At 38.6% G+C, this 23,225-nt stretch overlaps 2 protein-coding genes, 1 non-coding gene and 1 pseudogene across 7 annotated transcripts in view; 2 read left to right on the plus strand and 2 right to left on the minus strand.

Annotated features, from left to right (window-relative positions):
• Window positions 1–22,188, minus strand: part of LOC146490022 (WD repeat-containing protein 41-like) — a 30,898-nt gene extending 8,710 nt beyond the window's left edge. The window contains exons 1-10 of one of the 5 annotated variants that reach the window (XM_085122069.1): window positions 22,032–22,188; window positions 12,778–12,818; window positions 10,960–11,075; window positions 8,531–8,579; window positions 6,466–6,606; window positions 5,917–5,979; window positions 4,425–4,536; window positions 2,967–3,035; window positions 2,469–2,579; window positions 257–411 (exon numbers count right to left, since the gene is read on the minus strand). In XM_085122069.1, the coding sequence (XP_084978195.1) occupies window positions 257–411; window positions 2,469–2,579; window positions 2,967–3,035; window positions 4,425–4,536; window positions 5,917–5,979; window positions 6,466–6,606; window positions 8,531–8,579; window positions 10,960–11,075; window positions 12,778–12,816 (855 nt within the window). In that variant the 5' untranslated portion in view covers window positions 12,817–12,818; window positions 22,032–22,188. Of the gene's footprint in view, window positions 1–256; window positions 412–2,468; window positions 2,580–2,966; window positions 3,036–4,424; window positions 4,537–5,916; window positions 5,980–6,465; window positions 6,607–8,530; window positions 8,580–10,959; window positions 11,076–12,777; window positions 12,819–19,418; window positions 20,549–20,596; window positions 20,768–22,031 lie in introns of those variants that run through there. The other 4 variants (XM_085122147.1, XM_085122007.1, XM_085122218.1 and 1 more) reach the window with 4 other exon arrangements.
• Window positions 9,209–10,010, minus strand: LOC146490023 (uncharacterized; annotated as a pseudogene).
• On the plus strand, window positions 12,815–17,068 carry LOC146490024 (kelch-like protein 20). Its single transcript, XM_085121882.1, has 2 exons — window positions 12,815–14,464; window positions 14,908–17,068. Exons 1-2 carry the CDS (start codon window positions 13,240–13,242, stop codon window positions 15,348–15,350), a joined length of 1,668 nt encoding a protein of 555 aa, XP_084978008.1. The 5' UTR covers window positions 12,815–13,239; the 3' UTR covers window positions 15,351–17,068.
• Window positions 22,189–22,862: 674 nt separating the features above from the next.
• On the plus strand, window positions 22,863–22,935 carry Trnaa-ggc (transfer RNA alanine (anticodon GGC)). The gene has a single exon. It is a non-coding gene; the product is annotated as a tRNA-Ala (tRNA).
• The last annotated feature ends 290 nt before the right edge of the window (window positions 22,936–23,225 follow it).

Genomic DNA, 23,225 nt, shown 5'->3' on the forward strand with positions numbered 1-23,225 from the left:
GGAAAAGTTGTATACCTGTAATATACTGCAACTGATGGTTTTTTTTAAACCTTTTAGCCCCTAATGTCAAACAACAAATTCTCCTATCTTGTCCCACACATTTGTTATAAAAGTACTAGGGGGAAGTTATTGAAATATCAAGAAAATTTACCTTGAGTTATCACAACGTTAATTCTCATGACCTCAGGGGTTGAGTGAACGTTGATATCACAAGGAGAAATTTGATGCTGATCACTGTTAAGTCTTTAAGCCATACCTGATCCACAGTAAACACGTGCTGAGCGCTGGCAGGGTAGGTATGATTTGGTCCTTCATAATTCTTGACAAAGTTAAATTGCCGTGTGTAAGAAAGACTGTGTGAACTCCACAGGACAATGGCTCCATCCAGTGACGCAGACGCAAACATGCTGTCTAGAGTAAAGAGAACTTGTTTTGTAGATTTTTGGGATGCATTGATAATGTGAATGTTTTAACTGTAAAAAATTGCAATAATGTTGAAAACTTTAAAAACTTTAAAACCATCTTGGTTTAAAAGTTTAAAAAGCGACGACGTTTCGACGTTTGCTCAACGTCATTCTCAAGTCAGTGATGAGCGAAATGAAAATGAATATAAATGTAAAATAATTCCTTAGAGACAAATAAAAGCAAAAATATGTGATCTTAATGAAGTATTCGCATGCAGCCGGAGTCACGTAAGGAGTTTGACGCGAATAGAGTCTTTCTGAGTATTTAACTCAGGGTTCAATTCTTTAATGAACAACATCTCAAAGATTAGGCAGTCGAACTTTGATCTACATTTCTTTAGAATAGAGAAATGCTTGCCGGCTAAATCAGCCTTCGATAGACCGTGTTGCTCAAGGTGCCTCCCGATTGCAGAATATTTGTGTTCATTAATGCGCTGGTGTAAATGATGAGTGGTGTACCCGACATAATCTGCGTTGCACAGATCACATTCAAATTTGTAAACCACACATTGATTGTTGACAATAGGGGGCCTCTTCTCTTTTAGAGCAAGAATTTGGTCAATCTTCTTAGACTGAAAGACTGGTTTAATTTGGACTCCAATGTTGGCGCTCAAATTTTGCATTTGCTTCTTGACGGAGTTAGCTGATTGCTGATCTTTAAATGGTAGTGGGACCATGATGGTAGAGCTGTCATCTAATGTGAATGTTCAGGGGATGATAAAGTACATTTCATACAAAAATCCCAGAGGATTGCACCAATATAAAGTTTTACAACCTTTGTTGGGATTTTCTTAGGTTTAAAGGTTTACTTAAGACAAATCTTTTTAGATTAGCTTTTTATTAGGATTTTTTAGGATTATGGATATATTATATTTTTACAGATCCATTGTTTTTTTACACAATATTTTTAGTTATTTTTGGACATAGGATAACTTATTAATGTTGCTAATTTACTTTCATGTAATGCGCATTTTGATCATATTTACATGTATTTTGCACAATATAAATATTAAATTATTATTATTATTATTATTATTATTATTATTATTATTATTATTATTATTTCTACAATTCAATTATCCCACAACTGGTGATACCCAAACGTCCTTGTGCCTAAAATCTTGATTGTAGTAATAAAGATTAAAGACTGCTTTTCAGAAATTTATTATGGTACTTATTCAAACATAAAAAATCTGAAACAAAGGTGTGGGACTTACTGTAACTGTCAGACTTTAGTTTTGTTGTGTCTCTTTAAGAGAGGTTGTTCAGGTATTATTTAACAGTAAATACTTGTGACAACCCAATTATTGTTTGATTTATTAAGCAAACGATCCTCAATCCCACCCCTCATTGTGATCTAGAATAGTGTCAATCATTTGTCAGCCAATTCAATAAAGCTCCTATTTTCCAATCTCTACTGTTATCTGTGTTTGAATGGTAGACAATTAGGTACTCAATGGGTGTAGGTATTAATAATAGCAGGGTCAGGAGTGGGCATTCATCAATCCATTCATCAACAATTACATGTAATCCAGTATCGGCACTGAGAGACTCACAAGGGCTGACTTGATGGTGGACGGATGATGCCGCCTTGGTGGCCAAAGTTGTTTAAAAACTATATTGAGTTTGCATCACATAGCAGTTGTACACACTTCAATATTGTAAATTGTCTTGTACAGTGATTCTAAAATACCAAGCCTAATGCTCCATTCATGAAAGTATCAGTCTGGAAAATGTTCCTGTTTGATGCCCTTCATAATTCTAAGCACTGCATATGCCTTAACCCTGTAACCCCTAATATCAGAGAACAAATTCTCCTATCTTGTACCCATACTTTTTTTTTATAAAAGTACTGGGGAGAAGTTATTAAAATATCAAGAAAATTCACCTTGGGTGATCACATTCTTAATTCTCATGACCTCAGGGGTTGAATAAGCATTGATATTACAAGGAGAAATTTGACGCTGATCACCGTTAGGGCTTAAAGGGTTAAGATCTACCAACCTGCCACATTGACAAGACATCTGATTGACTCTCTGTGAGGTGAAAGTTTCTTGACCTCCACAATTTTTAGCTTCTCTGAATCATCAGCAGGCCTCAATATAGAATACACCACTGGTAAAAATAAGACAGAGAAGAAGCTTACACATCAATCCATGGGAAGAGGTTAAATAAAATTTAATGTTCCTGTATTTTATTATGCTACAGAATTAAAGTGCCTAGGTGTATTGACCATTTAGGACCGTTGAGTGCAGCATTACGTAACATGATTACAGTGTAAGAAGCGCATGCAAGCTACTGAAAAGTAATTTCCAGGTACTATAATAAATTATTGGTTTTCCTGTAATTTTCTGTAAACTGTGATTAGACGTTAACTGACCAAGGGCAGCAGAAGTTGTGACAGTGATTAAGACCCTCAGTTTGTCGGGCTAAGATTCACATTTCTATGTTTTCTTGTTTACACAAATTGTTTCTGCTGATACAATGTAACAGTACACTCACCAAGGGATGACTTATTGGAGGCTGCCACTATCCTGTTGTTTTTTATTGGCAACAACGCATGGATGTCCGCTGCAAATGAAAGGAGTGATGATTTAACAGCACTTAATGCACAATGTTCATGTAAGCCACATAATAGCACCATTTGTATGCGAGAACTTAAGACAGGGCTCACTAAGCTAAGCTCACTAAGCTAGAGTAAACACCGAAAATCCCTACCCTATCCTAGACCTATTTCCTATTTTTAAATGTCATTTACCAGGAAACTTTCTCTGACCAAATTCTTCAAGCAACTGATTAGTTTTGCAGAAAATGATACCCTATTCTAGGCCAAAACTCTCTGATTTCTATCCCATATTCAAGAGTGAACTCGCTGAAAACCATACCCTTCACAGCGGCACATACCTATATAGCTCATATATGGGAGTACCTCCCCTGGGGATGGCTATGCATGTAAGCCAAATAAATTTCATTTTTCAACATTTATATGGGAAGTCTATGACTTAGTCAAGTAAAGACTCGTTTCTCTTGTGTAAACAACCCAAATGTTTACCATATCAATGTCATCGTACAAGCTGTTGCTTGTGACCAGTCTTGTACAGGCCTCCCAGTAACCATTGGCAGCGCCCACAGTATTAATGCCCCTCCACTCACCCAACTAGAAAACTGTTTGAGAGCATAAGACACATCTGGCCCTTCACAACAAAGAAAGGCTTATTTTCCTTGAACAAATTAACACTTGTAACCAGAAAATCCTGACCACTGGTAACTCAGTGGTTGCTTCATCATGAGCATCTACAAAATGTAACTAGTGTAATGGCTATAGAAAGGTCACAGGTTTACTTTTCTTTGGCCAATGAATAAATAAATAATTATGTCTTTTAACGAGATTTAAACCCTGGTTTTAAGAGAACAGCCTTATGCTCCATCCATGTCCACAACGCCACTAAAAGATACAATCATGTAAATACAAACGTATGCCACCTTTTTAACTGAACTGGCCTTTGCATGAATGTGAACATTTTTGTACTATGCATCCAGGGATCTGTTTTGGAGGGTTTTGTAAAAAAAATTATACAAAGATTTCATTTTTAATACCATTCTGGAATTTGACCTTTGAATTCTCCTTTGACAATCACATCTTAAATATTTAATTGTAACAAATGTAAATGGTACGCACACTATATAATTCACTGGCACTACATGTGGAATTCAGTACAAGACCAAGGATTACTTTAAGACATCTGTCAACTAACTTATTGAACACTGATATTTCTCAAGTTTATAAAGGTCACTTTTTAAAATCCTTTTGATTTTAAGGGCATAGGCAGCTAGTGGCCCGCTTGGGCCTGTGAATTAATTCCTGAACAAACATGAATATAATTTATTGTTGTAGGTTGTTGGCATTGATTAAAACATGCCTCATGCAGTCAGTCAACATTTCAAAAGAATAAGACATACAGTGCTCACTGTTCCTGGCCATTTTATCCAGCAACTCTCCTTTCTCATTCCATACACACAGGTCCTGGCCACCAGAGAAGAAAATCTTGTCCTCTTTCATGTTGACCAAGCACTTTGTGCAGAAAACAAGACACAATTAAACACATTTTCTGTCTACTGTTTTCATAATTATTATGGCTTAAAGCTCTTTATTTAAACTACATTGCATATTACAGTGTCTATGACAGTAAGACCTTCTCTTGAGTGACCACCTCTTGTGAATAAATGCCACTATCATTTCCTATTATGTGGTTCCAGGAAATTTCCGCACCCTCATAAGGGACAGTCATTGGAATTTTCAAGAGGGGTGGTGTCAAAAGCCAAATCTTTAAAGAAAAGTATGAAGCTTTACTGAAATTCCCAGAGGGGTAGGGTGAAGGGTTTCAAATCTGTGGGTGGTATGGATACTTTCTGGATCAACACATTTCTTTTTGAGAATGATGTATTATTCATGATCAGTAAGGACACAGGCAAACTCGGAAAAGAAATTCCAAGTGCTCCAATCAGGAGTCAAACCTAAGACCTTCCAATTACTAGTTCGGATGCTCTAGCACTGAGCTACAGGAGACTCGTGGGAGGTAAGGCCATTAAACTAGGTTTATTTAAGTGCTACCATTGCTTATTACAGTGTCTATGACAGTAAGACTTTCTCTTGAGTGCATGACCACCTCTTGTGAATAAATGCCACTATCATTTGATTTCCTACTCTAATATGTGGTTCCAGAAAATTTCCACACCCTCCCCAGGGGCATTCATTGGAATTTTCAAGAGGGAGGGTAGTGTTAAAAACCAAATTTTTAAAGAAAAGTATGGAGCTTTACTGAAATTCCCAGAGGGGTAGGATGGAGGGTTTCAAATCTGTGGGTGGTATGGATATTTTCTGGATCAACACTTAGGCTTAGTTCCATGGTCCAATATACATGTTTCAATTTGTTGCCTGATTTCTTTTTCTGTTGGTGTAGCATGGGGTGAGGATTGGCCTTATTCAAAAAAATCGGTAGCACTCCCAAAGATGTTTTGAATAGTAATTGATTCATTTTCTTGGTCCAATTGGGCCAAATCAGCCTGATCATCAGTATGTGTAAATTAACAGTTAGGTGACTAGGGGTGCTTACCATTTATATGGTAAACCGGGAAATTCCAGTTGGAAAATCAACTGGTACACATCATTCCGTTTGGAGTACTTCTGAAATTATGGGCTTCTGGTCAAAGTGATGCATTGTTATTACTCCTTTTGGGATTTACAGCTGATGTTCATACATTTTGCATGTTATCCATCTTCTGTTAAGACAAGCCGCTAAATCATTTCATATTTATGCCGAAAATTTCCACCCAGGTGGTTTGCATAAATGGTAAGCCCTCCAGTAAAGCATGCGGTTTGGGTGCTCACTTATGAAAAGTTCAACTGTACAGTTGTATGACCCTGACTTCTTTCAAGCCTTGCAATACAAACCTTCACAGAACCACAGTGGTCTGTGATTGTGTGTAAGCATTGACCGTCATCCACATCCCAAACCTTTGAAATGTTGCAACAAAAACAAAGCAGTTAAGGAAAATGAAATGCAGAAAGGCTGCATTAAATTAATCATAGAGCTCCCACAACTGAATGAACAGCTCATAGTGTCAAAGAAAATTGTGACCGTTTGAAGTAACTCACATGGGAGCATGTGCTCCGCTGAACAAAGAATATGAGCAAAAGAAACTACAACATCATTTTATGATAATTTTCCACTGAGCAAGATTCATATGTATGTAGCCGTGGGCAACAGTTTAGCGATATGTCCAGAAATGAATGCTAATTAATGAGATGCATGAACTGTATGATAGACATCACAAGGTGTCCCCTTTAAACCTTTCATGTGAAGTCACATGAAAATGACAAAAAGGTCTGTCCAAATTCAACATTACATGTAGGTGCATTTCTGGACACAATTGACAGTTTCAGCTTGGCTTTCAGCCTGTGCAGGGGTACTGATACATGTGTACATGTATGCTAGGATACTAAAATGGTTCGATCTGATGAGCCTGTCAGCAGAAGAGTAGCAGCTATATCCTCATTCTGGTACTCTTGTCGCTGGTGCAGAAGAAGCATGCATTTAATGGGTCGTGTGTGTCCACTGAGAACACTGAGACGCCGACCAGTCTGCAGATAAAACATATATAACAGTGAGATGTACTGAAACCTTTGGCTACCTTCACATTACCAATACAGGACCTAGGGCTCAAAAAGTGCGGTTTAAAACAGATTTCATTATCATACAATCTCTCATCTCAGTGGGATATGAACTGGCGTTTGCAACTAAATTACTCCCAGCTTACATTCTTCATATGTTGCGAATTTTAACATAGTTTTAGCATGATTGTACATAATTTTATCTATTATTTGAGTTCGTTTTGATTTGTGTCCCCAATTAGTCCACAGGACTAAACACTTTGAAACTTCAATAAAGTTATTTGTTGTATATGTTTCGTCTTTGAATAAGAAGCAGGTTATTGTGAAACTAGAAGCTTAGCAAAGTGACAGTTTAGCAAAACAACAACTTAATCAATTTGTCTCATTTAAATGGTACCATAGTTGTAAACTATTCAATTAAAAAGTCACCTATTTTATACTTTACACATAAGTACAAGGATCACTCAGTCTTGGCCATTTTATACTGAGAAACACAGTCTCAAATGTTTGGCAGGAGTAGGCATACCCTGTGCCAATTTCATGTCCGTTTGATTTAAATCTTTGGATTTTTAGACCACCCCCCCCCCCTACCCTCTTGGAATTTCCAAAAACCTTAAATGGGTGGGAGGCAGGTATAGATATTTTCTAGCAACCTATGCAGCTTCCTACTAACTAGAAAACATTTAAGAAGGTTGGGTGCAGTCACAGTGGTGAGAACTTTTCAATCAGACAATGTAATACAGCAACCTTTCAAAGATTGTACTTTGATAGAACTAGTAGAATATGGAATGCTCTAGCCACAGATCTTACACTATCTGTTGCTTGTTCTTTTAGTTCTTTTAAAGTTATCCTTTACTGTTACTATAAGCAAGCTCTTGTTGCCTCTTACAACCCTGATGATCCTCCCTTGTCTCATTCAATAGGGAGGAACGTGCTGTTTTTAGACAAATTATTGTAGTTTTCTTTTCATTTTAGTGTTCTGTGCTCTGGGCCCACAGTAATTGGCGTTTGCTGGTGCGGTGTCTCTGCCTGTACTTATGCACTATTGTGATATAAATGTATTATTATTATTATTATTATTATTATTATTACTCTTTTTTTTTCTTAATTTTTACCTTTGAATGTTTCATTTTAGTTCGAATTTTGTATTTTGTTATTTATTTTAGTCTTGGCGAAGTTAATAAATTAAAATAAATTAAATTAAATAAGGCTGCAAATTATTTTTGAGTCTTCTATTACATATGACTATTAAATCATTTTTTAATAAATATGTAATTAGAATGATGTATTATTCAGTAAGTGACACAGGCATACTTGGAATGCCGACTGCATACTCCTAGTTTGCCTGTGTCACTTACTAAATAATACATCATTCTCATTTATTCACGAGGCTTAAAACATTCAATCACATTTATTCCAATAGCCCACTTTGAAAATGAGTGATGGCCTGGGTCGAGAGTAACTGCCCAAGTGATTGTGGGATTGTTTGGGGGGACGCAAAAATGCGAAGATAATAGCCAACGTCCCCCCAAACCTTCCCACAATCGCTTGAGCAGCTACTCTCGACCCAGGCTATCACTCTTTTTCAAAGTGGGCTATATTATTAGTAGCTGCATTTAACACACTTTAAAGTGCATGCAAGTAGACAAGGTATTTTTTTATTTGCAAGATTTACCAATGCAGGGTTTCCATTATTCACGACAACAAAAGTTGACAGTTTGAAAAGATTACAATAATATTAAAATAACCTAGCTATTGCGAGGCCAGTAAAGTTATCTTGTCTACTGTCCCACATTTTGAAGCCACTGACTAAACCAACCTTGGCATAACAGAAATCTAAAGAAAGAATCCTGCTACCCAGTTGAGTAAAACAAATAAAGAAATCGTTAAAAACCTTAGCATCCCAAATGACTGCAAGGTTATCATCGGAGGCTGATGCAAACCTGGAAGAAAAGTTGACTGGTATTTATGAACTTAAATTGTTTGTTTAAAGGCTAATTCTTCAATAAAGGCATAGTTTTGTGGCTACTTAATTTAATTGTTCTGCAAGCAACCTGATTCAAATGTCAGAAGAAGAGCTTCAGTTGGAGAATATTTAAGTCCTTTTGTTAAGTATTTCAAAATAAATATATGGATGATGTAAACTTGAATAATGATACTATTATCTCACAGACACCCTACAGGACTGTGTTTAAATCTGGTTATGCACATGTAAGCCTACACAACTTTTTGTTTTTAAAAACCCAATTGTCTTAGCCTGATTGCCTACGGGTCATTCAACCTGCTTCGGTAGCTCAAAAAGTGGACAACTCTATGATCTATCCACTGGATAAATCACTACCCAGCAGATAAAAGTACTTCAACCAATTACATTTTTATCTGCTGCAAATTAATGACTTATCCTTTCTTTGAACAACTGGGGGGTCCGGATAATCTGCGAGCCAGCGAGGCATGCGAGCCGTGCGAGGCATGCGAGCCATCGGAAAATATAAATTTTTAAAAATATTTTAATTGGAAATAGTTTGTTTTGTTATTAGAAACGTGCTTTCAATCGCGAATATGTTAAGTGTTAATTGGGGTTGACAGGCCTACACGGCTCCAAAGTACGTGTTCTGGTTTTGACGCCTTTGTTATAATTTTGCTCTCACGAGTATGTCTTTGAGTGAACGCCCCTTTCTGTAAGATATTATGGGCGGATCCTTGAAAATTTCGTTTAGCAATGGTTGTTGCTGTATGAAGTACCACTTGCTCATTAGGATTTCTTTCAGATTTGGAACTGCTGGGTGGTATTGCGTTACGAAGGGCAGGATTTGTTTCTTTGCATTGTTCTGTTGGAGGAGAGCCCGTTTCCTTCGTCCTTCAAACTTCACTTCCGAGAGCGTGTTGTAAATAAAATTTCGCGGGTAACGTCTCTCCATTAGGTGTGTTTTAAATTTGTCAATGTTTTCTTCAAACGTTTCCTTTGTAGAGTTTGTCCTTAGGAGTCTAAGTGCTTCACCTTTAACAAAGCCCTTCTTTACTCCTGGAGGGTGACATGATGTGAAGAACGTGTACTGGAATGTCTCTGTAGGTTTGAAGTGCGTTCTCATGTCGAGAATTGACTCTTTGTTGAATCTTTTGCCCTTGTAGATAACTGTGTCTAAAAAAGTCGTTTCTGTACATGATATTTCAGCCGTAAATTTAATAGTAGGGTGGTGTTTATTTGCTTGTTCAATGAACTGGTCGACAGTACCTCTGTTGGTTTGTCAGCGGGAGATTATGTCGTCGATGTAGCGTTTCCAAACGAGCGGTTTGTTAGCGCTTTTGTCTAGTATTTGTGTTTCAATTTCCGCCATGAAAATATTTGCGAAGGCTACTGCCATTTTAGTGCCCATGGCGGTTCTGTGTGTTTGCAAGTAGTTCCGTTCGTTAAATTGGAAAGAGTTTTCTTGCAAAATCAGTTTGAGTGCTTTCTTAAGTGAGCGCTTAGGGATGGGAGGGCCGTCTCTGTAGAAATTTTCGTATGCTGTACATACTATATTTATACCCTCCTCTTGTGGTATGTTTGTGTATAGGCTCGTTACGTCCATTGAGACAAGGATCACATCTTTCGGGAGTGTTGTTCTCTCGATAAAGTTTACGAAGTCTGTTGTATCTTTGAGATATGACTTCTGTTTTTGTGCTATAGGCTGAAGTATTTTGTCAAGTATTTTGCGTGTAGATAGTTTTCGATTTTTACGATTTTTTTTTTCACATGGCTCGCATGGCTCGCAGCCATGGCTCGCATGCCTCGCATGGCTCGCTTGTATGACTCGCATGCCTCGCATGGCTCGCTGGCTCGCACTGTATCCAAACTCACAACTGGGGCCTGTACATGATGGTCAACTCCTCCTCTGTGATGCAACATATACCACTGGCCCTCACCATTGGCTAATTTTATTACTATAAATACGTTTATTACTTACTTTATAGCTATAAGAAATAAAGCACCAGTAAAGGTATTAAATGAAAGTAAATATGTGAAACATATTTTGAACTACGTATGAAAGATCGAATAGAAGAAAGATCCTTGCAGTTAGAGCACAACTTAAGCAGTTGCAAAAAAAAAAAAAGCCTGAAAAAAATTCAGGCTTGAAATGGGATTCGAACCCATGACCTCTGCGATGCCGGTGCAGTGCTCTACCAACTGAGCTATCAAGCCAACTGGGAGCTGTTCATATTGTGAGTCCATAATGTACACATGAAGGATGAATAAATGAAAGTAAATATATGAAACATATATTTTTTACGTATTGCAGGCCTGGTTTCCTCATTACCACCAACAAGTGTTTAATAATAAATTACCTTCTTTCATCAATGATGGTCAATAGATGAACAATGTCTGCATGAAAGGAGAGAAGCCTCAGTTCTGTAAATGGGTTTCTTGGTTGATCATCTTCAATCTCAGGTACATGATCAGCCTGTAGACAAAAACAGTAAAACTTGGAAATTGAGAGAAATGTCAACCCAAATAATAATACTGTAGTGTTAGAACACTTAAAAATTATTATGAAAAAATGTACAATTGAAATACAGTGTAACATTCTGAATACAAACCCTTTCTCCCCACTCTTAAATCATTCTGATAACAAATAAATCCTTCTGAATGTTTTGCACCCAAAAAAATACATGGATGTTATATTGTGCACCCAAAAATTTTTTAGAAATTTTACATGCAGATTATTCAAATCATGCTTTTGGATCTTGCGGGAACTTTGGCTTGAATTGCATAAGAACTATTAGCCTGGCGGAAATTCGAACCCCCCAAAAAAATACGCGCAGATTTTTTTAGACTCAAAAAAATACCCGGTTAAATCTTCAACCCCCAAAAATACAGGAGTTGAAAATTTTACACCCAAAAAAATACGTCGGACCCCCTGTCACGTTTATACCCGAGTATCCCCCCCTGGGAGGCTTTGAATTTGGAATTTTACATTAAAACAAACATGATCTAATCTAAATTAAATTACATAATTGAAGTAACAAGATCCGATAGTTGAAAAAAAAGGGAAAGATACATACAAATACAACAGACAAAAATACATAAATATTTAATAATCATTCCACAAGAGTGCAGTGGATAAGAGACGGTAGATAGCCAAGGAGGTTGTTATTTCCTAGGCATGGTAAAATGGCTCATATACCATGACCACCAAAAATTATAACAAAGTACACTTTCACTTAGAAAATATATTAAATGGTTTGTAAGCGTCTTAGATCCCTGGAATTGCATTATACAACAATCCAGTTTTTTTCAATTCCTGTAATAAGGTGAACTTTGTTTACTAGACTCTAACAAACTATTCATTGCAGAATTAATGCGCCAATCGATTCTAGCAGTGCCCATCCCCAGTGGGTATTAGAGGGGCATTTTTCCACATTATCTGTCCTGGGAGATCAGGCATTATCCAACCCCAGGGGCTGGCTATGGGTATTTGACCACCTTGTGGTTTTCACTCCACAGCACTATCACTTCCTTTCCATGATAACTTCATATTTGTTAAAGATGATAAGCATGTCTAAGGAAGGCACAAATGAGACGGTAGCTTCACAGAATGAATGGTCACAGCCACTGTATCAGTATGGAGAAATAACACTTAGCTGAGACTTATTTTGGCTTGAATTAGCTTTGATTGGAATGAAATTAAGTCCAGAAATGAAGAAATCATATTACCTTTTAGCTGTACTGTGCAAAGTGTTTGCACCCACCATGGGATATTTGCCAGTTTGTTGTGTCCAAAGGTCAGGCATGGAGGGGGAGAGGGGGGGGGGGGGGGGTGAATAAAACTTAAACCACCTCAAAAGTGTTATTTCTAAACATGGTATAACGTTTATATCTCTTCCAATATTGGTACCATGTATAAAACCGGATAATACACTTCCTGCTCCAATGCACTTAAAACAGAGCCATCCTGGCATGGGCTCCAGCTATCTACATGCATGTCTCTGAGCTTTGGAGCCTTTAAAAATCTTTCATCTCCAGGAAATTAAAAACACTTGAGACTTGCATGGTTCCACAAGCTGCAGCCATGTCAGCTTTTATTCTCAATCTCAGAGATTTTTTTTTTCAAATGTAATTTTTAAAATTAGATCTCAAACATTTGCATGATAAAGGAACAATACCTTTTGTTTTCCTTTATTGTCCGGTCGTCTGCGGAACATAACTATCGACGAAGAATGCAATTATTTATATCCGCCATCTCCGCCATGTTATTGAATGTGTCGGAGAGGGAATGGAGAATAGGGAGCAAATAGGAAAAAACAGACGGGTGGGGAGGGATAGAACCCTTTTTAAATACCATTTGAGAATTTTTCTACTTTGGACTCTGGAATCTAGCCAATGGTCTTTTAACGAAAACGATTCAGAGAAGCTCTGTAATTAAAAAGAAAGTTTCGATTCTAACAACACTAATATTTTTCACACAAATAAAGGAAGCAGCACTCGGATCGGGCGAGCTCAGAGGTAATGCATAAATTCATTTCCTTTCTCCAGTCCTTTTCCTATTCACAACAGCACGCGGTCTCCTTTTGTTTCCGGTATCAACAACAGCGTCCTTGCTTTTCAGAGAACAGTTCGCTGCCGGAATGGATTCTACATCGTCTGTCATTGTGGAAGAGTCTCTTCCAAGAGATATCATGGCAGTTTTGGATAGCATGAGGCGGCGTAAAGAGTTGTCAGATGTCACACTTGTGGTAGAAGACCGCGAAATCGTTGCTCATCGCGCCATTTTGGCGGCTTGCAGCCCGTACTTCAGAGCCATGTTTCTGTCTGGTTTTTCCGAGGCTAGCGAACACAAGATCGTCCTCAAAGAAGTCGATGCGAACGCCGTCGAGCTAATCATTGAATACTTTTATACTTCGGAACTCGAAGTGAATGTTTACAACGTTGAAGAAATCCTTCGAATTTGTGTCTTGCTGCGTCTGAACAGTCTAGTGGACCACTGCGAGACTTTCCTCCGGCGAAACATGACCCCTTCGAACTGTATTGGACTTCTTTTCGTCGCCGATCTCTTTTGCTTGGACGACTTAAGTCAACATGCGAATCGCTTCGCTCTGTGGCACTTTGCGAACGTCTACAAAGAAGAAGAATTTCAGAAGATGCCATACAAACAGCTGAAAGAGTTGGTTATGGATGACTCACTAAAAGTTCAGTCGGAAGAGATGGTATTTGAAGCTGTTTGGCAGTGGATTTCGTACGATACGAAAGCCAGGAAGGTCTTTGTCCCTGACATCATGCAGTACGTGCGGTTCCCTCTTATGAATCTACAGTACTTACATGGGAACTCCTCTATTCAGAGACTTACACGTGAGTACCGCATGTGCAAAGAACTCATCCGCGAAGCTATCTGTTATCAGACCGCTGTAGAGAGCAAGTCAACTACAGCCATTGATAATTTTCGTGTCAAACCTCGCATGGCTTCAGAGGAGATATTCGTCATCGGTGGCTGGTCCAATGGGCAGAAGATCAGCAGTGTCCAGTGTTTTAATGTAGACACCCTGGAATGGACGGTTGTGGCTGGTATGTCTGTGGCACACGTGTCCAGAGAGGATTACATTCGTGTGGTTGCTGTTGGTGATGAGCTGTACACTGTGAGTCGTTACAAGGTTGGCAAGTATGACCCCATTGCTAATTCCTGGATTCAGATTGCGACGGGTCCCGATGTTCAGTGTAAGTGGGCAGGGGTGTGCGAATGCGAGGGCTACATCTATGTCGTCGGGGGCCACAGCAGTATGTGTGCCAAGCAGTTTGACACAGAAACCATGTCATGGAGGTCTTTACCATCCATGATGTATGCTCGCTACTATCCAGGTAATCAGTGATGCTTAATGTCTTGCCAATTTTGATTGACCTGTTTGTTGAGAGAGTTGATGAAATGATTACTATGGTAATTTGTATATAATCTTTGAATATTTTGCATTGGACGGCGGATAGTCATCTTCTGGATACTAATGTCTGTTCACTTGCTACACCCAAAACACATTCACACCAGAATCTGTATTCATGTACATGGATCTTATTACTGGGATTATACATGGTACATATGTATGGTACATATATGGTATTGTACAGTTGTAGTTCCAAATGCACTTTTAATGTGCTGTTCTGAGAAGCATGACAAAGGCCCCTGAGTCACTTTTCCTTACAATTTCCAGTTTTTTTCTGGCATTAATGTCTTTTAGAAGACAGTTAATCAAAATTGGAAACTTTCCAGAGTCAACATCTACAAAATCATGATTTGCTTTCATTCCTAGGTGTAGCTGTAGTGAAAGGCAAGATATATGCCGTGGGAGGCTTAGACCATCTCTGGGCTCCACTGAACACTGCAGAGCGGTATGATCCCCATTCAAACCAGTGGGAAGCCATCTCGTCAATGAGCACTGCCCGCTGGAGTCTTGGTGTGGCTGTTCTCCAAGACAAGCTTTATGCCATTGGAGGATCAGACAACAAAGAGTCTTGTAGCAACAGTGTTGAAATGTATGATCCAGAAAAAGATAGGTGGAGCCAGTCTGTGGCAGCCATGAATGCCGGACGTCGCTGCCTGGGAGTGGCAGTCGTGAATGACACAATATATGTAGTTGGTGGTCGGGTCACTAACAGCATTGAGTATTATGACCAAGACAAGAACAAGTGGATTGTGGTCGGTGCAGTCAATACGAGGTGCAACTTTGGATGTGTTGCTTTGCGTATTTTGTAAGTGCATGGAAACAATGTACTGTGCAATAATCATGAACAGGGCACAGAAGGTGTCCTATTGGGACACAAAAGGTTGACGTAGAAAGTACAGTCAAATCTACAATGTAAATTGACATGTTCTGTCCCACTTGTATGGTATGGTTGATATCCTTGGGTATGTGCTTTTCAAATTCCTTTGAATGTCCCATGCATAGGAAGGAGTATTTGTCTTTTCAGTGAGTGCACATACAAAAACATCTCACCTAGCTATGGAATACATACCTCACTCAAAAGTAATACCATTAATAATAATTTTATTATTGGTACAATAATACTGACTCTATAAATTACCCTCAACCCCTTGAAGAAATATACATAAAGCAATAACTGCTTTTGAACAATACTGGTTGATGCCCTCTATTTACTGGAAGTTGACAAGCTATTTTGGCAGTGCTTAGTGCTTTTAGACATAAGCTCTGAATGAATGTAGGAAATGACAATCCTGAAATCTCAGCTATACATACCAGATTCCAGAGTATTATAAACTTAATCCTGACTTGGCATGACTTGCGCAAGTCATGTGCTTAATATTATCAGAGCTACCTTGAGTATTTATTAACTTATTTCATGCATGTAGATTTCATTAATTTATATTCATCTGACTCAATACATGTAGATGGCGAATAAGCCTGCTAGTACAATGTTTAACTTTAAATTGAGGCCATATGTATTTAAGAAGCGAGCCTCAATGTGAATAAACTCATTGGTTTGTACCAAATCGTATTGCAGTTACTTAGGTAAGTTATTTTAGTCTTCAAGGTCATGTGTACGTGTATGACCCCATTAGGTGAGCATAAGGAGTAACTTAAGGTATGTCCTTAGAGTATCCTTCTTTGATCGATAAATATGAAATGAGTAGATGATTGATACATATTATATAGATACTGAGTAGAAACATAGCTTAAAGATTTTTGGAAATCATATCAATCATCTTGTAAAAAGGTTGTATATTATATTTTTAGCATATTCTTGACAGCTGATGAAATCTTTTTCTGTAATCAGCTTAAAACATCTTAATCTGTTTGTTTGAAAGTAAGATTTTGTTTAGCTGGTGAACGATCTACGTAGCTATATTAATGTGATTGTGCAACCTATTTGTGCCAAATGTAACAAAACCAAAATTTAAAACGTTACATTGCTAAACTATATCAGAGGGGCTCTTTGTTTTTGTAGCCAGTTTTGAATCGTTCTCTCGCCAGTCGCCCGAAACCTTTGAACAGAACATTTGGGCAAGAGATCAAAATGTAAGCTAATCTCTGGCTATTTGGAAGCTCAGATGTTTAATCAGTGAAGATTATCGAGAAAAATATGCTGTATCCGTGCAGTCATTGTCTGAAAATGGGCTTTGTCAGACTTAAAAACTTCATTACTTTCGGAAAAACAGACGTTGCGTGATAAGATTTCACTAAAATTGATAGTTGAAACAAGAGGAAGCAGACAATCAAATTTCTTTACCAGTAGTCTGATATAGAATTTTATATGACGCTGTGTCCTTTTAACCACGTATATGACTTTTTTCCATATAACTTTTTTTGGTTAAGTTAAAACAAAAATTTTTGTTTTAGAGAATTATAGTTATTACTGGGACAGTGCTTTAAAAGTATTAATTTATATATTCAACTGTATTTATTGGTGCATTGTACCGTAACATAGAAATAAAAGTATTTACGTTTTGCATGTTGATAATTTTTTTTAGTAAAACAGGAGGTCTCCTTTAAGGTGTTAATCTAGCATTTTGTTAGGATCGACTCCCTCACGTAAGTGTTGAGTATACGGGTCCCCAGTAACCGCGTCATGTTAGTGTCTAACATATCGAAGCGACTTAACAAACAGCACATGATTTCTCTAGAGGTGACCAGTGTCCACCTTGCTATATGTCTAATTCTCAACAGACAGTGTAAAGAGACTTCATTCGTAGTTTACCACATGGCATATTAGCCAATCAAAAAGCCGGGAAGCCGTTGCATACATGGAGTTCATTCGGATAGTTTCCCGGCATTCGTCATGGTGTTGAATAGCAAGGTACGGTCAGTTGAGCTGATGGGCTGTACAGTAGGAACATCTGCGAATTGTCCTCAGGAATCCTCTGAAATCTATAGCGGGAAACGCTCGAATGCGGTTCAGACCGTCCTTGAAAATCATTCTACAGAAAATGGACGGAATATTTCGAGAAAACTGTCCGAAATCTTTAGCAAATTTACAATATATCCAAGGCGTGTCCGACTTAAGTAAAACTGGTATGACATGTATGATAGAGCCCTATATTCCACTTGTTATTTCTTTTTTCTCTGTGTATTGAAAATCAACTCAACGCTGGGAACCTTTTCACGCTATACGCAACTGGTATGAAAATCAGGATACGAGAGGTATGGAATATGTGCGATGTAATTAACAAATTTTTTATTGTTCCACGAATCACGCGCGTTAGATGAAGGAATATTGCTTATTGCGTTTCGCAAGAAAGGCAAGAGGGCGATTTAATGGCCGCCATTTCTCGGGCCTGGTAAAATAATGGCTGATATCGGCTTCTAAGCCAATCAAAACTCTGGAATGACATTATCCAATGATCCAGTTCTTAATAACAGCTGATATGCCATGGCCTCTAAGCCAATCAAACTGACTCTGGAATAGCATTATCCAATGATCCAGTTCTTAATAACAGCTGCTATACCATGGCCTCTAGGCCAATGAAAACTCTGAAATTGCATGATCCAGTGATCCAGTTTATGATAACACGTGATATAAAACACTCACCATTTATTTGATTAGGAACCAAACATTTCTAAAGTCACTGTTGAGACGATTTTTTTCGTTAAAATCCTCTTTTGAGTTTTTTATGGCGTATGGGAAATTCCCCTCATCACAATCCACAAGTTTGAGCAGGTGGTTTTGGTAAGTTTTTAGATACTAATTTACTTACGTAAACAAGTAGTGGTGTGCGAACCAACTAACAAGTTTCCTTGCCACGTTTTCTGTACACGAGGAAATCTCAAACTATAATCAAGTTTCGTGTCTTACGGAAACAGACTTAAAGGGCCAGTTATTTAAATAGAGTCTAACTTAGGCCGCGGCTTAAGACAATCAGTGAGCCTCCAAATCTGTTTATAATGGTTTATTTTAAGTAGACTAGTTTTGTAGTCTGGGATGCAAGCCTTCCTGTTACCGTCGGCAGTAGGTAACGTTTAGATATGACTGTTGGCAAAATTTAAAATGGATTAGAACGTGGTTTTGTTAAATACCGTCTAAAATGTCTTTTAATAATTGACCCATAAGGTTTTGAACAGACAACTTTCTTGACGACTTGATTATATTTTTTCACGCACGGATTCCAATTTGTTGGTTCATGGCCAAGAATATGCCAGGTTTTATTCCTTTAGACAAGACAATTGCTTACTCGGTTGTGGTGAACTGAATCGTTTGGTTGAAATATTGCTACATCGATGTGTCTTTCTCAAGCATTGTTTCCTTTGCTTTTCTTTCACGAACAACAAAGAAACACAAGAGAAACAGTGTTCGAGACAACTGTTATATGATCCTGAAACAGGTAAATTTTGAACCTAAACAAGAGCCTTTCGAGGAAAAAAGGAGTACTCAGGATTAAGCCCTTACGACGCTTTGGCTAGGTAAACAGTTTTATTCCTTTTCTAAGACAGGCAAGCATAAGTTTCCAAATTTGTGTTCTGACAAACAACTGTGGTGTGTGATGTGGCAAGTACTGTTTGCGTTGCAGCGACTTTTGACATCAAGTTGGCAAGATTAGCATTTTTACGGAAAATTAATGAAATTAAGGTCACGAGCGTGATATTGTCCAACGCTTATCAGATCGCTATAGTCTTAAACACTTTAAATGAGAAATCAACGCCACCCCTTCCATTCCAATGACGAAAAAATAGCGCGTTTGGGGGCACGTTTGGTTCTAGCGCGAATTCATCATTGATTTAGGGGGTGCGGGAGGGGGGTTTCATTTCCCTTTTTACTTTGTGCAAGATTGTAGCAAAAAAAGAAACTTAATACCCCTATTTTATTTTACCTGCCATTCCTGAAAGTGAGGGTATTTTCCTTTGCTGGCGGTGATTTCAGAATGAAACTGCAGCGTTCCACTTCCCTCTGCGATAGACGCAACTTTTGCTTCCGAAGATCCCATGTTGTGAAAATCGTCCCATTTACACGATTTTCCTTCAATAAAGATTTGAGCGGCATACATGTGTCTAACATCCAAAACGACATTCACTGATAAAAGAACTTTCGAAAATCACCGGTCGCGGCTACAACTGGCCAACTAACTATTCATTCGAACTTGGTGGTTGGTTCTTTCAGCCAAAAGCTCACGAAATTCTTAAGGATTATATTGAAAGAACATGATAGTCGGCGATGTGAAATTGCTGATATTTTGCCATTATACGGAGGAATACTCTCTGCGACAGACGCAAAGATGACGTCAGCACGCGGTGTGACAAGCGCGTGCAAACTAAGACTATTCACGCTATTTAGAGGACAGGCATATTCGCATCGCCTGTCATCGGTTCCTGCTGTTCATAAAAAGACTATTTCGATCTTCTGCGTCAGAAATGATAAGGTTATTACCAAGAAACCGGTCGACTTTTATTTTAGGGTCGGCATGTAGACGAGCAAAAACATTCGCATTTATTTGGTGGCTAGAATAGCTAGTAAATTTAAGTGCTAGTCTTTCCTATCCTGAATAACAAAATTGATAGAAAGGGTCAAATTAAAGGAGTTCTTTAATGGATTAGTTCAAGAAAAAAATTTTCAGTCTCAAGATCTAGGAATATTCCGAACTTTTCCAAGTTCTATTTACGATTTGTTTTTATAATAGAGTTCCTTGTTAGTAATTACTGAGGTAAAGTTCTTAAAAAGTGGGGGACGAGACAAGACAATACAACTAATGAAGAGCCTTGCCATGTCTTGTCCAGAGAAAGAAAAGGTCGTTGATGACAAACGATTTTGTTTTATCCGCGACGTGCCACGACTGAGCTCATTCCGCGATGAATTCGAAGAATTAAGTAAACTTAAACATCACAGGTGAAGTTGAAATGTTCACTATAGGCGTGCTGATTTTCCTCATACAATTGTTTTACTAGACTGGCGGTAAACATCCTTTTTACCTCAGAGATCCTAAGTCTGAAATCACTGAGCAGACTGCTTATTAACACATACGTAAAATAGAGTTTTGTAGCTGCGACCTCCTACCTTTCACCACCCTTCCGGAATGGATGAACCGACAAATCAAGCCTAAAGCCAGCGACTTTTACCTGACGCCGATCGTGGCGAATTTGATCGCCATTGCAAGCGATTTACGCCTGACCGATTAATGCGGACACACCTGGCGATTTTTTCGCCGATCGCAGCGTCGTGGCAGTTTTGAAAACTCATGTGATAAAATCACCCAACCTGATGGGCTGGCTTTACTGGTGATTCGCAGTGATGACCACACTTGGCGACTGCCCGGCGATCCGCGACCGATCGCGGCGATTGGCGAAAATCGCAATCGCTGCACCGGGTACACCTGGCGATTTTCGCCGATCGCGACGATCGGCGTATAAAATCGCCAAGTGTGTCGCCGGCTTTATGAAGGGCAGACTGAATTTCATTATTAGCTATTATTCAAAGCACTTGTTTCCGTCAAATTCAATGAATTTGTTTGCATCAACTCAATACAGCCCCCAAACTTTCCCAAAACTGACCAAAACTCTGCAAAATCGTTACGTTTTTTTTGGCAACGGCAGGGAAAACTTCACAATTAAAATGAATTCGCGTTTCCTCAAACGCAGTAGTGATTATTCCAACTCGCTTTAAATGTCAAGTGTAGGTGAAATTTCTTGGAGTTGAATTTTTCGAGACCGCACCCAAGTTCAGAAAAAGAAAGAAAAATTCGTCGTCGTGTGTTTACTTCCTCCATAAAACGTCCCACCAGGAAATTTCACGTTCTAGTCGTGCAGTGACGGTAAACAAGTGTAATGTACGTGCAAAGTTGTTGTCCTTATTTAAGCCTATTGCTTTTTTGACGTTCTCATTGCCGTCGCTGTCGTCGTTGCTAAAGCTTCCAATAAAACGCACATGAAGATGACACCAGTAAAATGATCGCTAGTACCAATAATTTCTACTGGCACGTTTAATTCTTGTTACTTAGCGCGAAAGAGCTAATGCGCAAACACGTCATGTTCTATATGCGCGCGCAGCTCATGCGCACGCTAATGACACATGAATCATGCGCAGTACGAATGCCCAATGCAATACAAAGAAATTACGTAAAGAGCTCTTCCCTTTGTGCCCACTCAAACCAGAAGGCTCTAGAATGCACGTAAAATGGCGCGCGCGCAGAATTTACGTCATGGATTGGGAAACCATAGCAACAAAAATTCAAACAAAAGATAAATTCAACTGTGATGGAACCAGTGAAGAAAACGTTTCAAGATAAAGTATTAGCTTTTTTACTGAATAATAAAGGACACAGGTTAATTCTTGACGAGGTATCATTCTGAAAATTTTAATCTAGGGAAAGCTATCGTTAGAAAAGAATGAATAAAGATCTTTTGAACGCGCTTAGATCCGACGTTTACTGCAACTTACCAACCATGCTCAAACTGAGAAGGATCATTATCGCTGAATAAAGGAGCAGTCTCACCTTAACTTTCTTATTCCATAATATTTCCTGACGAACGCTCGGTTCGTTACAAGCAAGGACGAAGAAAAGCAACAAACGTCGACTTTTCCCACTTGTCCAGGATGTCTTTTCGTTCTTCCTCACAAAGCGACGTGATAGTATTCACGACGCACAATGAATGAAAAAAATCACGTCATAAAGGCAAATTGGAACGTTAAATACTACTTGCGCGCGCATCTCTTGGGCTGATTGACGCTGACATTTCTGTAAAGAGCAGCTTTCAATCAGAATCATTATTATTGGGTCCATTTGTTCAAAGCGCGATTAAGAACTTTTCTCGCCACTTCAGCTATCGGCGTCGTTCTTACTCTCTCTCATGTAGTTTTTATTTAGCATTCCCTCTTTCTCTGCTCCATGATTCTGCCAACAGCACTTTCTTTGGCATCATCCTACATGGGTTGCTGAGACTGTAGGAGCTGGCCCTGTCATATTTGAAATTCTAACAATCCTCCGACAGTGGCATCTCCTTGGAAGAAAATAGTAGTAACGGGGGAGTGGTGTTGAGGCTTCCCAAAAGAAATTCATCGGTAACATATCTCCCCCCGCACTCATACTAGAGAAATTTAGACGGTTAAGCCACCTCCAGGTATTGGCCACATTCATAACAAGGGAGGTGTATACATATCAGTCATCTGAGATGGATAACGCACGGTAGATTTTCCACCTTCCCAAGGCTCTTTCTTCTATTTGATCTTTCATCCGCAGTTCAAAATATATGTTTCATATATTCACCTTCATTTATTCATCCTTCACGGGTATATTACGGACTTACAATATGATCAGCTCCCAGTTGGCTTGATAGCTCAGTTGGTAGAGCACTGCACCGGCATTGCAGAGGTCATGGGTTCGAATCCCGTTCAAGCCTGAATTTTTTTCAGGCTTTCTTTTCGCAACTGGTTTTAAAGTTGCGTACTAACTGCGAGGATCTTTCCTCTATTTAAACTTATGTTTCACGTGATAGGAAATGTAGTCAGAAAAAATGGGACTTGGCGCGATGCTAACAGTTACAAACAACAGTAATTAACGAAAACAAACTTGAATAACAATGAACGTTTCCAACCGGTAAAACATGACAAATTTTCAGTTGTGGCTTTATCAAATGACAAATGCTTTATTTTCCTGTTGACTTATTTTGTAATTTTCGCTAACATTTTA

The sequence above is a fragment of the Pavona decussata genome, unplaced genomic scaffold (genome assembly GCF_977016875.1).
Source record: "Pavona decussata unplaced genomic scaffold, jaPavDecu1.1 SCAFFOLD_2, whole genome shotgun sequence".
NCBI classification, from domain to species: Eukaryota; Metazoa; Cnidaria; class Anthozoa; order Scleractinia; family Agariciidae; genus Pavona; species Pavona decussata.